The sequence below is a fragment of the Bos grunniens genome, chromosome 1 (assembly GCF_055505025.1).
Source record: "Bos grunniens cultivar Pamir isolate PY7600 chromosome 1, Bosgru_T2T1.0, whole genome shotgun sequence".
Classification (NCBI taxonomy): domain Eukaryota; kingdom Metazoa; phylum Chordata; class Mammalia; order Artiodactyla; family Bovidae; genus Bos; species Bos grunniens.
Window position 1 is genome coordinate 134873930 of NC_141165.1, and position 16930 is coordinate 134890859.

Consider the following 16930-nt stretch of genomic DNA (forward strand, 5'->3'; position numbering starts at 1 on the left):
CAGTTCAAAATATAAGCTCATAAAACCTATTGCTGCATTATATATCCATGGAAGTTTTGAACCATCTTACAACCATAGGACATATTTTAAAATATATTTTAAAATACGAATAACAAAGTCCTTCTCCATTTTTTCCATTTCAGATGAACAGCTTCGTAATTCATATTTAAGGAACAATGTTTGGTATAATATGCATTCCTGATTTGAATTGGGTATAGGGGTTTCCCTTATGGCCCAGTGGGTAACTAATTTACCTGCCAATGCAGGAGATGGGGGTTCCATCCCTGGGTCAGAATGATCCCCTGGAGAAGGAAATGGCAACCCACTCCAGTATACTTGCCTGGAGAATCCCCATGGACAGAGGAGCCTGGTGGGCTACAGTCCATGGGGTCACAAAGAGTTGGACACAGCTGAGCAAGTAAGCCCAGCAGCACATTAGGTCACCTGGACTATAAGCCACAGGAGTTAACATGAACTGCGTGACTAAATAATAGTTTCCTCATTTTTAATGTGGTTGCTTCTTACCTACTTTAGCACTTACAACTGAAAAACAAGGAAATCTCTCTCAGAAATTTTGAAAGAATACAGCACAAGGGGGCTTCCCAGATAGCTCAGTGGTAAAGAATCAGCCTGCCAATGTAGGAGACAAGCTTTGATCCCTGGGTTGGGAAGATCCTCTGGAGGAGGAAAAGGAAACCCACTCCAGTATTCTTGCCTGAAAAATCCCAGGGGCAGAGGAGCCAGGCAGGCTACAGGCCGCACGGTCGCAAAGAGTCAGACACGTCTGAGTATGTAATGCTAAAAGCTGCAGCACAAAGTGTACGTTTCTGGGTCAGGAGATGTGCATGATTGTCTGGATGCAGTTAATCCATGTAGACAGCAATTCCCTATATTTCAGACTGGTTTCTTGATGGTTCTATTCTATCTTTCTAAACACAGGCCCTATATTCCCTTCTAGTCAATGAAGGATTTGAAATCCTCATTCTACTAGTCATTTATTTGTAGGAATCTCCACCATCTCTTCTGGATTTGGCTTTTTGTCCATAAAGTACATAAAGAAAATTACCCAGTAAAATAAACATGAATTAAAGCAAAGTTATTTCTAAGACAGAATTATAATAATTGGAAAAAAATATTAACTCCATATTAAAAGGAAAGGATTTAGCTGGAATGTATGAACAATACTTTTTCATATACATTCACATATCTCTTTAAATTCATATAAAATGAAACCATCCATCTAAAGAAAACAGGAATCCATTCACAACAAAAAATGTTTCCAATGTGACTATTTTCTGTGATATATTTTGCTCTCAGATATATACTTTATCAAATATATTTTTACTTTTATGAGTAAGAAACTCAGTAGTATGAACAATATTCTACTTCTATTACAATAGCCCCTGCAATTAAGGTAAAAGATAATCATAGACTAAAATATCATTTTGAAAGTTATTCCATGACATAAATATGATAGCAGCTCACTACATAATAGGGTTCTTATGAGGTACTCTAACTCTAAACTGTAAATACTTGGATGAAAACCACTGCTTTGAATTAATTTTTGTGAATTAATTTCCCTAAAACCTAGTTTTGTCAACTCAATGTTGGTTGCATTTAATCAAGCAAATTTTGTAGAAAATTAATCTTAAATAGAAAGGTAAGCAATGCTTGTTGTACTCTTTGGGAAATGTTACCTTGCATTTGCATTTTTATTCTACTAGGGGAAAAGACAGAAATCATGATATGTTATCCAGCTATATTTAAGTAGAAATGCTTGCCTATCCTTTATCAGGCCTTTTTGTCAGAAAAAATTAATATTGAAAATCATTTATTCTCAGTTTCCAAATATCAGAAATCATTTATTTTTAGTTTCCTTCAGAGAGGTTTTGTGGTAACTTGCAAAGAGTTATAAAATATAAAATATTGACTATTGTTCAATGCCATGACAATTCAAAAGTTCACAATCAATTACCAATTCCTTTCTGTCTGGAAGGTACCAAGCAAATAAATTCCAATAATAGATAATAAATCAACCCTCTAAAAAAGACATTTGACCTCAGTTATTGTTTATTTACAAGCATATTTAAAATGTTTACCTAAGAAACTAAAAAAAATGTATAGGTTTTGGAAAAATTCGCTGACACCAGTATTTCAGAGATATTTTCCTTTATGATACTAATGAAACTAATTTAGAGTCATACAATAGAATCCAAACTTTGTTATCTCATACCTTTTTTTTAAGTAGTCATTAACAATTATTTTCAAGACAAAGAATAGAATAACATTTCAAATAGAATCAGTTCAACAAATCTATACATTATGGAGTTTTGATGTTTCCCAAACAACCCAATCCTCTCTCAAGTAGTGGAGCTAGTTCAAGAGAGAAAGTAGTAAAAATAGCCTCTATAATAAGCTATCATATTTTAGTTTGAAGAAATGAGAAACATCAAATATTCAATCAAAACATCTCTATTTTGTAACCTTCTCATAATGCATTATGAAAAGTTGAGACTGTAAGAAATAAAATGCACTTGGTAGATTATTAAATAGACTTTGCCACCTTTATAGTTATTGAGAACATACAATATTGTAAAGTAATTAGCCTCCAATTAAAATAAATAAATTTATATTAAAAAAAAGAATATACACAAAGATTTCATAATGTCAGTCTTTCAGAGATCACCAAAATGATTTCCATGGAGCTGACAGTATGAGCTCAGAGTTCAGTTACAGTTGTAAATAATCAAATATGCCCTATAAGATAAAATTACATAGACAATAATTGTCAGCTATCATTTAACAGCTAATGTTCGATTCAGTTTTTCCCATATTTGCCATGAAGCTTTCAACCATATGGTTGAACTGATTTCTTATGGGCAGATAAAAACCATGTGTCTCTGTGTGCGTTCTATTAAATACATTGGTTTTGTTTGACTATGTATGAAATCACCATACCTTAGGCTTTTGATGTTTTTCCTTCTCTGAAGCATTGGATGGTTTTCTCTTCAGCATTTTGAATTCACACTACTCCAAATGAGTGCACTTTCTGGTGTTACAGAAATGACTGAAGACTGTCAGCAGTGTGCTCTCTAATGTGTACAGCCACAGAGAAGTTTGAATCTAGTAACCTGCCACTTCCTCTTTTTGGTCAGGATATGACTTCACATCTACATGGGTAAAGTTTTTTTTTTTTTTTTTTTAACAGTAATTCTTTGGTAACTTTTAACATTCTGTTCTTGCTATATTCTATGAGGTAGATCCCTAACTAAACCTCACACATCAGCATCCCTGCAGTTATAAGGGCCATGAAGATTTCAAAATAACACATTTTTTCAGTTTATAAAAAAATAAAAATCTGTAACACATTCCATGAGATAGATAGATAGGTAGAGATAAGTAGAGAGAAGAAAACATCTGAGCTAATAAATGAAGCAAAACTTGAGATATGAACTTTATAGTATGTAAAAAATGAAGAGAATACTCAGGGTAGTCAACTTTGCATTCCCATGTAAACCTTATTGGAAGATGTAATAAGCTAGATTTTAAACAATACTAAAAAGAGTTCCAGAAAAACAACTATTTCGCTTTATTGACTATGGAAAAGCATTTGACTGTGTGGATCACAATAAATTGTGGAAAATTCTGAAAGAGATGGGAATACCAGACCACCTGACCTGCCTCTTAAGAAACCTGTATGCAAGTCAGGAAGCAACAGTTAGAACTGGACATGGGACAACAAACCGGTTCCAAACAGGAAAAGGAGTACATCAAGGCTGTATATTGTCACCCACTTATTTAACTTATATGCAGAGTACATCATAAGAAACACTGGGCTGGAGGAAGCACAAGCTGGAATCAAGGTTGCTGGGAGAAATATCAATGACCTCAGATATGCAGATGACACCACCCTTATGGCAGAAAGTGAAGAAAAACTAAAAAGCCTCTTGATGAAAGTGAAAGAGAGTGCAAAAGTTGGCTTAAAGCTCAACATTTAGAAAACTAAGATCATGGCATCTGGTCCCATCACTTCATGTGAAATAGATGGGGAAACAGTGGAAACAGTGTCAGACTTAACTTTGGGGGGCTCCAAAATCACTGCAGATGGTGATTGCAGCCATAAAGACGCTTACTCCTTGGAAGGAAAGTTATGACCAACATAGATAGCATATTCAAAAGCAGAAACATTACTTTACATTACTTTGCCAACAAAGGTCCGTCTAGTCAAGGCTATGGTTTTTCCTGTGGTCATGTATGGATAGGAGAGTTGGACTGTGAAGAAAGCTAAGCGCTGAAGAATTGATGCTTTTGAACTATGGTGTTGGAGAAGACTCTTGATAGTCCCTTGGACTGCAAGGAGATCCAACCAGTCCATCCTAAAGGAGGTCAGTCCTGGGTGTTTATTAGAAGGACTGATGCTAAAGCTGAAACTCCAATACTTTGGCCACCACATGCGAAGAGTTGACTCATTGGAAAAGACCCTGATGCTGGGCGGGATTAGGGGCAGGAGGAGAAGGGGACGACAGAGGATGAGATGGCTGGATGGCATCACCGACTTGATGGACGTGGGTTTGGGTGGACTCCGGTAGTTGTTGATAGACAGGGAGGCCTGGCATGCTGTGATTCATGGGGTCACAAAGAGTCAGACATGACTGAGCAACTGAACTGAACTGAATCCTATTTAAAGCATATATGCACATTTTAAAGAACAGTATGGATGAAATTCATATAAATAGGAATATGAATCCAGAAGTAAATTATTATGCATAATGTTACTTTGTGAACACATTACTAGGCTGTAAAGTGAAAGTGAAGTAGCTCAGTTGTATCTGACTCTTTTTGACCCCATGGACTATAGCCTACAAGTTTCCTCCAGCCATGGAATTTTCTAGGCAAGAGTATTGGAGTGGGTTGTCATTTCCTTCTCTAGGGGATCTTCCCCAACCCAGGGATCAAACCTGGGTCTCCAGCATTGTAAGCAGACGATTTTACCATTTGAGCCACCAGGGAAGCTCCTTATGTTGTAAATTCCTGATTAATAAGGAAATGAATTAAACAGAACCCTCAATTAACCAGATGTCTTTCTGCTACAAACTGCATTGCCATATGTTGATAATTGCTAATAGAGTGGTGATCCAGTGGATCAATGGTACCTTCAAATGAAGCATCCCAAGTCCTCATTTAATAGTCCTGGAGTAGAGCTAATATGACTTAGAAAGAATTTCCCCATCAAACTACAGGATTTAGCATTTTTTATTATAATGTCAAAACCAACATAGCCTAGAAAGCAAAAGCAAGAAGTTCAAGCTTTCTTATTACTTAGGGATTTACCAAAGGGAGACTTGTAAAATCTCTGAAACTCCACTTCTATTAAAACCAGCTTGTTAAGGGAATCAAACTAGATTTTGTTTATAAAACCCCTGGGTTGAAAAACAGTGGTACCATATTCTTAATGAGCAGCTTTTCTAGGTGAAAAATCAACTGACCTTATTTCTCAGTCTTTACTCATACCTCTAAGCCCTTCCTCCCCAAAACCCAGTTCTAGTGTTCAAATTTCACTGATTCATTTAACAAATATTAAATTGTCTGTTTTATGCTGTCTGATAATATATCAAGCCACCTGAGTAGCTAAAATATAGTTTATGTTCTGTAACAGAATTGAAGGAATACACCTGTTAAGATATTATGCTTCTTCTACTGGATATTAAGAGCAGGTTTATATTTTTCAAGAGTTATCAGGCTGGTAGTTTCCAAATAGTGACAGGGTATGACACTAAAGAACCTGAGTACTCTGAAGTTGGGTAATTCCCTAGAACTATGCTTCTTTTCAAACTTTCTGTTGGTGCTTAAGTTAAAGAAGTGATCTAAGTAAAACAACAACAACAACAACAACTTCAGAAACTGAAAGTCATGAAAAAATGTATTTCTTGTTGAAACACTTACAACCTCTGTGCCCCCATTTTTTCATCTGTGAATAGAAATTTAACTCAATTGCGGAGTTTGGTCAATAACATGGGAATGATAATGTGCTTACTACATGTTAGGGTTTTGGTGAGAATAAAAGGAAATGCCAATAAAGAATTACTTACGTAAAAGATGTTTTATATCAAGAAATGTTCATGGATCTTAAAGACGCAGAAGCTTTTAATAGTTTTGCTTGGAATAATGTTTTCTATAGATTATATTTCTACAGTGATAACTAAAGAGTAGAAAATAGTCACATTCATGGTGACCATAGCTGGACTATATGCAGTTTTTAAAAGTGCTGCACTCTAGCAGCTTCTGCATTGCACTCAGTTGTGCCCACCTCTTTGCAGTCCTGTGGACTGTAGCCTGCCAGTCCCCTCTGTCCATGGGATTTTCCGGTACAAGAATACTGGAATGCATTGCCATTTCCTTCTCCAGGGGACCTTTCCAACCCAGGGACTGAAGCTGAAGAAAATCTTACTTTTATGATCTCTAGGCATTTTACCATCATCAAGACTCTAAGAAATATTCAAAATGTAAATAATACTTGAACTTGATCCTCAGAATTAAATATGGGAGAAGCAATTTTCCAACCTTCTCTTCTACTCAAGAAAAAATGTTTTCTGAAGACTAAAAGACATATATGACATTTGAGGTTCTGTTACAATCTGTATTAAACACCTTAGCCCTCAAAAAAACCTCAGTTGACACAGTAACGAATGTTGTGACCAATTATCTTCTATTTTGTGGAATTCTGGATCCATGGAAATGTTTAATGACTCACCCAGAGTGATATAGCAAGTTCTTAAGTCAAAGGTATATAGAGCAGGAATGAGGTAGAAAGTCAGTACAGAGCACAAAAATTTCCCATCATGACTGAACTAAACCACATGTTGCTTAAAAAATATTCTGAAACAGGGAAATTGCAAAAGAGCAAAGTCTTGGTGCTTTGTTTTCACACATTACCTTAATGGTCTTAACCCAGGCAAGGTGAAAAAAGCCTGGGACTTTGTGGCATGTATGTCAATTACAACCTCTGCGTCATAGTGGGTAAGTCAAAATTGTAAAGAAATTGCAAATTGATGACAGCTATTGTGGTGTATTTGATGAGAAAGTAAAGTGAAACATAAAAGAGTTGTTTCAGCAGTCCAAAAAATATTTACTGGCAGATTGCTAAGATGTAATAATCAAATTCAAATCAAATTCAGATTCAGATTAATTCCCGTCAGCAGAAAGAGAATGCATTGTTCATAAGGACAATAAGTCCCTGAAACTCTGCAGTTGCTGTTTCTCACTATAAATATTAAAAAAGTCATGGTGGTTAATCCCACAAGGTTATCCCAAAGGGTCCACTCTTGGTGTGCTCAAAACATTATGTTTCTGATAGAGGAGAGTTGCTGGTCGCACCCTAGGTATCTTGGGAAGCCTCTTGGGAGAGAACTTGGCCCTGTGACAATATTTCTTATTTTAAATTTCTAAAGAGATAATGTAGTGCATTATCTCACTATCTTAGCTCTAGGAGAAATAGAGATGTGAGATAAACAAAGAAGATTAACAGTCTGAGATGCATGGTGAACCTAAAGAATCATACAGGAAAAAAAACTGTTTTGAAAGAGAGAACATCTTAGATCACATCTATGCATGACAAGATGTTTGAAACAATATAAGAGGAGATTCAGTAAAAAAAAAAAAAATGAGGAGGACCAGTCATCAGTGACTAAAACAATCAGGGGATATATGCACATTTGTTGTCGTTGTTTAGTCGCTAAATTGTGTCTTACTCTTTTGCAACCCCATGGACTGTAGCTAGCCAGGCTCCTCTGTCCAAGGGATTTTCCAGGCAAGAATACTGGGGTGGATTGCCATTTCCTTCTCCAGGGGAATTTCCCAACACCAGGAGTGAACCCATGTCTCCTGCTTGGCAGACAGATTATCACTGAGCCACCTGGGAAGCTCTTATATGGAAATTACTTAGGTTATTCAACAAATTATAAATATATATTTTCTAAGTGGTTGCCACAATAAGTAATGATAAAACAAAATTTCATATCTTTATGATTAAAGGTTTAATATTCATGAAGTCATTCTCAAAGTTAACTATAATAATGATAGTTATCATTTTGAATGCTTATTATATGCTTGGCATTGTGCTCTGTGCTTCGTTCATATTTCCCATGTAACTCTCAAAAAATCTCTGTAAGCTGGTACTAACATTATCATTCCCAACTTCCAGGTGCGGTTAGGTAACATGTCCAGTTTGCATAGCTAGGAAGTGGTGGAGTCAGGATTCAATCCAAAATCCTACTTCATAAACATCACTCTGTACCATAGTTATACCTAAAGACCTGACATAAAACAGGAGTGATTTATTTGAGGGTGGGAGAGAGTAAGCTGAGCTACTGATTGGAAAGTGTTTCAACCTTTCGGTTCAGTTCAGTTCAGTCGCTCAGTCGTGTCTGACTCTTTGTGACCCCATGAATCACAGCACTCCAGGCCTCCCTGTCCATCACCAACTCCCGGAGTTCACTCAGACTCACGTCCATCGAGTCGGTGATGCCATCCAGCCATCTCATCCTCTGTCGTCCCCTTCTCCTCCTGCCCCCAATCCCTCCCAGCATCAGAGTCTTTTCCAATGAGTCAACTCTTCGTGTGAGGTGGCCAAAGAACTGGAGTTTCAGTTTTAGCATCATTCCCTCCAAAGAACACCCAGGACTGATCTCCTTTAGAATGGACTGTTTGGATCTCCTTGCAGTCCAAGGGGCTCTCAATCTTTAGGTGTGTATAAAATGTGAAACCAGGAAGCATGTAACTAGTCTAAAGCCCTCTTCTTCAATTAAGACTTAACATCACATGGACAAACCTTCTAGCTTTTCAGGGTCCTTCCTCAAGCCAAGCTACTTTGTAGTGCCTCTAAGAAGAATCAAAAGCCCCCCAATGCTGTCATTAAAATCATTTTCTCTAATTTCACAATTATTAAAATCGAGGTAGGAGCACAGATTAGATTTGTCTTCATGTTATGAAATTTCCTAGGTTCTGAAGTTCCCTTATGATGGCTTTTGATAAGGTATCCATCTATAAATTGATCTCCAGTTACTATAATAAATGTATTCTATTTCCTCCTTGATCTGGAGCTATAGAAACCCACTTTATGTTTCTAAAAAGTATTTATTATTCTCTTAACCTTTGACATTTCATCTCATTAGTTTTTACTTGCTTCAGTATCACACCCAAATTATGGTCATAATCTTCACATTTATATACTTTCCATTTTACACTTCAAAATGTCATTTCATATTTTGTAGAAATGAAAATGCTTACCCTAAAAAATAAAAAAAAAGAAGCTCCCTGTCACATCCTTTTATTTTTCCCAGACTTATTTCAATTCTTTGTATGATCCCTCTAGTATTAAAACAATTTTTCTCATTAGTTAAATTAATTTTTTTCTGTAAGATAGGCCCATAGTTTCTTGACTTATGTATTAGACATTATCTATTGGTTCCTGTTTTGTCCTTGAGGATTTTGTACTCCTTTCACTTCCCAACTTCCTTTTAATTATTTAGTTAGATCAATAGTTATTATCATTTTGTAAATATTGTAAATGAATAAGTAAAATTAGGTATAGTGTTTTGTGTTCCCTTTGTTGTTTATTTTTGGAGTTCATAATGGGTAATATATCCCAAATTAATGCCCACAACAAATTAATCAACTGATTTATTTTGAACATTGAAGTTTACTCACCATATTTATAATTGTAAATGACCAAACACTTAAATTTTCTTTTTGCCTTCATTCAGTGGGGTTTGATTGCTTTCTAAGGATGCAAGCCTAAGGCTGAAATAGAAATTCTCAACCACCTGTTGGTTTGGATTCTCTTTGACCTCAGCCTCACATCATCTTTTTTGTCTACTCTTTCATTTATAGAAACATAGCTCCTTAATGGAAATGCTTTAGGACCTTGTAGATCCTTCACATTCGAACACAATTTTGAGTTGGTATTCTAGCTTCGTTCTTCCTTAGAATCTAGAAGGCCTCTCCATTGTCATCTAGCTTCCAAAGCTGTTGTTGAGAAGTCTAACACTATTTTGATTCCTGGTTTATTGTAGATGGATTTCTCCTAACCGTCTTGCCCCCACAGAAAGAATATATACATATTATTCCTTTTATCTTTGGTATGCCTTAAAATGTCATAGTATATGTCTTAATATACATTACTGTTTCATTCTCTGTACTGCTCACTCAATGGTTCTTCAAACTGGAAAAACACAACCTTAAGGTCTATTTAATTAATAAATGGTTCATCTCTTTCTCTGTTCTCTCTTTCTGGAAATTTTAATAAGACAATGTTAGAAACCCTGATTGATATTTTCATTTTGATATATTTCTCTGTTTCCTTCCTTTCCTTCTTCTTCCTTTTTTTTTTTTACTCTCTAGGAAATTCAATTACCTTTCTACTAATCATTATAATAAATATTTTCTTTTAACTATAATGTTGTATTTTGTAAAACTTCTGATTATTTTCTTTCATAACACTTTGCTCTTTTTTTAAAATATAGCGGTAACATGTAATGAAATCAATTAACATGCAACAATATGGATGAATCTTAGAAATGCAAGAGAAGAAGAGTTCACAAAAGAATTTTAAATGGCATGAAACTCTTTAGAAAATATACATATATAGTTTTAAAAAATAAAATAAATGAATGAGGAACATAGTGCTTAATGTAATGATTACTTGAGTGGAGAGAGTCAGGGAGATGGAAAGGAGGTTCAGTGTAGATGGGTACAGGTTATTTTTGAGGTCCTAGCTTTATTTCAAGGGTATATTTTAGTAATCTATTTTAAAGACTAACTAAACAAAAGTAAAGCTTTGAGAATATTCTATTCTTAATTCTTGGAAAGGAGGTAAAATATAATGGGTAAGAGGGTGGACTTCAAACAGACTGCTGCTGCTAAGTCACTTCAGTCGTGTCTGACTCTGTGTGACCCCACAGACGGCAGCCCACCAGGCTCCCCCGTCCCTGGGATTCTCCAGGCAAGAACACTGGAGTGGGTTGCCATTTCCTTCTTCAATGCAGGAAAGTGGAAAGTGAAAGTGAAGTCGCTCAGTCGTGTCCAACCCTCAGTGACCCCATGAACTGCAGCCTTCCAGGCTTGACTCAGATCAGATCAGATCAGTTGCTCAGTCATGTCCGACTCTTTTCGACCCCATGAATCCCAGCATGCCAAGCCTCCCTGTCCATCACCAACTCCCGGAGTTCACTGAGACTCACATGCATCGAGTCAGTGATGCCATCCAGCCATCTCATCCTCTGTCGTCCCCTTCTCCTCCTACCCCCAATCCCTCCCAGCATCAGAGTCTTTTCCAATGAGTCAACTCTTCACATGAGGTGGCCAAAGTACTGGAGTTTCAGCTTCAGCATCATTCCTTCCAAAGAAATCCCAGGGCTGATGACTACTTGGGTTCAAATCATGGTTCTGCAATTTTCTAAGATGTCCTTGGCTATACTTAACCAACTATACTATACTTAACCTTTCTTTAAAATGGACAGTAGTTGCTACCTCAAAGGAATTGCTATGAGGATTAAATAACAAACCATTATTAAGTTAGTAGAAAAGTGACTGGCATATACTAAACACTAAGAACTAACTAAATAAATGGAATATATTCTCTTATCTTTCTGAGGTGATTGATTACCATTTTATAATTTCCTTCTGTTCCTTTTGTTGTCTTCGTTTCTTTCTGATTTCTTTCTTCTGTTTGCTTTGACCTCTGACTTTCACCTTTGAGGCTTTCTTCAAATGTCTAGTGATTTTTGGCTATTGATACATTGCTAAGAGCATCATATAAAAATCAAGCCATATTATCAGAAGACCCTAGATGACAGGTTCTGGAATTTTGTTCTCTGAGATCATCAGGATTATTCTATTAATAATCCTCCCATGTCCTGAGTGAACTCTGGGGAAGTGGGGGAGCTTCCTTGCAGGTTTCAAATGCTGATGCTCTGAGGGGCTCTTTGGTGCACATGGACTCACTTCATTGCAGCATCCTTTCCTGCAGGTTCTGAGACTGACTTTCTCCAATCCTCCATTCACCCTCCATCATCACAAACATTAGCTGGCATCTAGTCTATTCTTTTATCAAATGCCTTTGTCTTAATGGGTTTGCATCTTTTTGGTAGATATTTATGGATTATATGCTATATTTAAGCAGAGTCTAGTTTTTCCAACTATTCATATTTTTATCATCTCCAACTGTCTTCTTCATTCTGCCCTTGAAAACATGTGTGTCTCTATCTTACTTGCTAAATTCCTAATTACATGGAGCACATAGCTAATTACATAAAGCTGATCCCTGTCCTGCCACTTCAAATTTATAACATTTAAGATTGATATAAAACATGGCTACTGCATTACACAGTAGGAAGAAGGCAGGAACAAATATGAAGTCTTTCAATAGAAACCCATTCTCACATTTAAATAACTGTGTTCTCTCCATTTTTGTAGATTCTTCTCACAAGCACAGAAATACAGTATCCTGTGAAAATAGTTAACTTTTTCATTATTTATAGCCTAAAACAATTAACAAATGTTTTATTGAAAATCTTCAAAGCAATTTTTAAACTAAGAATATAATCTAGTACTTCTTGAATCATATCTTATTAGGCTAAAAGGAAATTCTGTTCGTAATATATAATACTGACTGAATAAATTGAATTAACTTTGCACAAAAATATTTTTAAATTAATTATTATCTGAGCATAGTACATGTACTATTAAAATTCCCTGTTTTCCTTTAAGATCAGGTATAAGTATGTCCACTCTCACCACTTTTATTCAACATAGCCACTTTTATTCAACATAGTTGCAAGTGTTAGCCACAGCAATAAAAGAAAAAAAGGAAATAAAAGGAATCCAAATTGTAAAAGAAAAAGTGAAACTGTCCCTGTTTGCAGATGACTTGATCCAATACATAGAAAAGTTTAAAGATGCCACCAGAACACTACCAGAGCTCATCAATGAATTTAGTAAAGTTGCAAGATACAAAATTAATATACAAAAGTCTGTTGCATTTCTATACACTAACAATAAACTATCGGGAAGAGAAATTAAGGAAACAACTCCGTTTACCATTGTGTCAAAAAGGATAAAATACCTGGGGGTAAATCTACCTAAGGAAGGATAAGACCCATACTCAGAAAACTATAAAACACTGCTGAAAGAAATTGGAGATGACATGAACACATGGAAAGATATATCCAACGATTGGATTGGAGGAATTAATATTGTTATAATGACCACGCTATCCAAAGCAATCCATCTATCCAATACAATTCCTATCAAAATATCCATCATGTTTTTCACTGGACTAGAACAAATAATTTAAAATTTTGTATGGAAACACAAAAGACTGAGTAGCCAAAATAATTCTGAGAAAGAAGAATGGAGCTGGAGGAATCATACTCTGACTTCAGACAATACTAAAAAGCTACAATAAGCAAAACAGGATGGAATCAGCACAAAAACAGATACATAGATCAATTAAACAGAACCAAGAGCCCAGAAATAAATCCACACACTTATGGTCACTTAACTGATAACAAAGAAGGCAGGATTATAAAGTGAAGAAAAGATAGTCTCTTCAATAAATGGTGCTGGGAAAACTGGACAAATACATGTAAAAGAATGAGTTTAGAACATTTCCTAACACTATCTACATAAATAAACTCAAAATAGATTAAAGATCTAAGTGTAAGATCAAATACTGCAAAACTCCTAGAAGAAACATAGGCAAAGCATTCTTTGACATAAATCACAGTTCTATTTTGGGGGTCTGCCTCCTAGAGTAAAGGAAACAAAAGCAAAAGTAAATAGGACCTAATTAAACTTAAAAGTTTTTGCACAGCAAAAGAAATCATCAACAAAACAAATATCCACTGAATGGGATAAGATATTTGAAAAGAATATGACTGATAAAGGATTAATATCCAACACATATAAACAACTCATACAACTCAACAGCAAACAAAATCCAAAGAACCCAATTTAAAAATGGGTGAAAGAGCTGAATAGACATATTTCCAAAGAGGAAACGCAGATGAACAACAGGCACATGAAAAATGCTCAGTATCACTAATCATCAAGGAAATAAGGTTCAAAACAAAAAAGAGATATCTCCTCACACCTGTCAGAATTGCTATTAATAAGGAACATAAATAGCAAATGATGGAGAGGATGCGAAGAAAAGGGAAACCTCTTACCCTGCATGTGGGAATGTAAACTGGTACGGCTACTATGGAAAACAGTATGGACATTTCTCAAAATCTAAAAGCAGAACCACCATATGACCCAGCAACTCTATTCCTGGGTATATATCTGAAAAAAGTAAAAACACTGATTCAAAAAGATATATATGCACTCCAATGTTCATAGAAGCATTATTTACAATTGCCAAGGTATGCAGGCAACACAAGTGTCCATCAACAGATGAATGAATAAAGAAGATGTAGTAAGCATGCCTGATGGGCGACTACTCAGCTATAGCAAAGATTAAAATTTTGCCCTGTTTAGCAACATGGACGGACTTGGAAGGCATTATGCTAAGTGAAATGCATCAGACAGAGGAAGACAAATGCTGTATGATATCACTTATATGTGGAATCTAAAAAGTACAATGGGCAATTTAAAAAAAAAAGAAGAAAGAGACTCACAAATACAGAGAATAAACTAGTGGTTACCAGTGTTGAGAAGGAGGGAGGAAGTGGCAATATAGGGGTAGAAGAATAAAAAGGATTATCATAGAATTATACAAAATTTGTGTGTGTTAAACTTTTGAAAATTATAAAGCATTGCAGAATTTTAAAAAGTCTTTCATTTAGTTTAAAAGTATAGGCTTAAAAGTACTTCTAAAGTCAAAAAAATCCTCTGCTTAATTTGTACTTTTTTCCACAGAAGCACAGGAGGAAGGTAGACTATGCTGATCAATAGACCATGATTTCCTCTAACTACTGAAAAAAAGGTAATTAATAAAATATTCCTGGAGAGATATATAAGAGCTTCCTTTCTTCAGAAATCTATTCTTAAATAGGAAGTACAAAATTACTTTTTTCCTTTCTACTTACACTTGCCAGAAAAATTTATAGCAGATTCAAGAGTGATCAGAATATTTTTCATTCCTTAACATTTGAAGCTATGTTAAAACTGTAAAGCTGTAAATGTTAGTAACTGTCTAGCCTCTTACTTATACAACCCAAACCCCTAATGTGATCATCTCTTCAACTCTGACTATAATTATGAGATAAAATACTTTAATTGCATATCAGTTTAATTACAAAAGAAATGGAGTGGAACATGATTATGGTGAATGTTTTTAATGTCTACTATAGCAAAATCAAATTTCATAATATTATATATGTACACACACATCATATATATGCATATATATATTTATAAAGTATGTATACATGTGTGTGTATGCATGTATACATGTGTTTTATTTAAATGGAATTCCATTTTTACCTTTTAATTCAAAAGTAATGGTAGAAGGTCTTAGGAGAACAAGTATGTTATAAATAGCACACACTGCCCTCCCTTACCCAACACATAGACTGAGGTTTCCACCTAAAGCGTGAAGCCACAGCAAGGCACAGGTCCTCAGAAACCTTTCTGCATTCTAATTTTAAAGCATTTGTATTGTCATTTCTGGGAAGGGAGAAATCAAGTGATCATTTACAGGAGTTTACAAGTATATTACCCACAATTCAATTCCATTCTCTTCTTGAATAAGAAAATTTTCCATAACTTTTGCAATTATACTTGTGAGAAATGAAAGAAAAGTCTGTTTTTCTTTGTCAATCAAGTAGTATGGTGAAGCAAATAATTTCCTTAACATCAATGCCCTGCAACCTAAGAAAACTAACTGGTTAATTGAAACCTGATATCTCTTTGGAAAGAGAGAGAATTCTTTGTTTGATTTTTAAGGGCATGGGATTCCAACCACCATAAGCAACCTCTAAAGCAATCACAGCCTCTGGTTACTAGACCTCTGCTGAGCAAGTCTGGCTTGGGGGTCCACTTTTCTACCTGTCATGGAGGCATGTGATGTGATGAGAGCTTGTGGATTTTAGAAGACTGACATAGCTTTGAGTCGAGTCAAGCTATATAAACTAGAGCGCAACATTTGACTTCTCCAATTTTGAATTTCCTGATGGGTAAAAGGGAAAAATAATGTTTCCTCATGAGATTATTGTTGGGATTAAATGAGACAATATGTATAAAATTCCTGATACAAAAAAAAGACCTCAGCTAATGCTACTTTCATCCTTTCTCCTTCAAATGCAAAGGCAGAAAAGCAGTAGATCCCCAGGCTTTCAAGTCTTACTTTCATTCTAGATTGTGGTCACAGTGTGACCCAACTTGTTGATACCATGTCTGGCCACTGATTTCCAAAGCTGATACATGCGTAATGACTAGTCTAACCTGCAGTTCTCTCATCGTCACATGCTGGATGATATTTGAATATGCTGTTTATCCTTAGCACCAACCAAGGGAAATTTCTACAGAAGAATTCAGTTCTGCTTTCACTTAGATTTGGTGATAACATTTAACTGTGGATTTGTAATTGCACTTTGAAAACAAGCTCTGTAGTCTTTCTCACGAACAGAAAGGCCTGGACATCTCTGGCCTTGGCCTGTGTGTGCCAGTCTCCTTTCTTTCCCTGATCCACTCACACTGGTCTTCTCTTTGTGCTTGGACATTGTTCAGTTCTTTTCTGTCTTGGGCTTCTGGTCAAGTCCTCTCTTTTGTTTGAAGTGCTCTTCTGTTCATTTTCACCTGACCAGCTCCTTTTCATTCTTAAAGTATCAGCCTCCATGTCACCTCCTTAGAGGGGCTTCTCCAACTAAATGCACATAGGTACTTGAAGTTTTGTTTTTGTTAACCTCTTTTATTTGTTTGTTTGTTTTAG

The 16930-nt window shown here is 35.7% G+C and overlaps 1 protein-coding gene across 7 annotated transcripts in view; it reads right to left on the minus strand.

Moving 5' to 3' along the window:
• Positions 1-16930, minus strand: part of SAMSN1 (SAM domain, SH3 domain and nuclear localization signals 1) — a 179711-nt gene that overhangs the window by 56571 nt on the left and 106210 nt on the right. The window contains exon 1 of one of the 7 annotated variants that reach the window (XM_086411822.1): positions 2959-3135. The exons of the other annotated variants lie outside the window; for them this stretch is intronic. Coding sequence (XP_086267948.1) covers positions 2959-3015 — 57 coding nt within the window. The 5' untranslated portion in view covers positions 3016-3135. Of the gene's footprint in view, positions 1-2958; positions 3136-16930 lie in introns of those variants that run through there. 7 annotated transcript variants of the gene reach the window in all.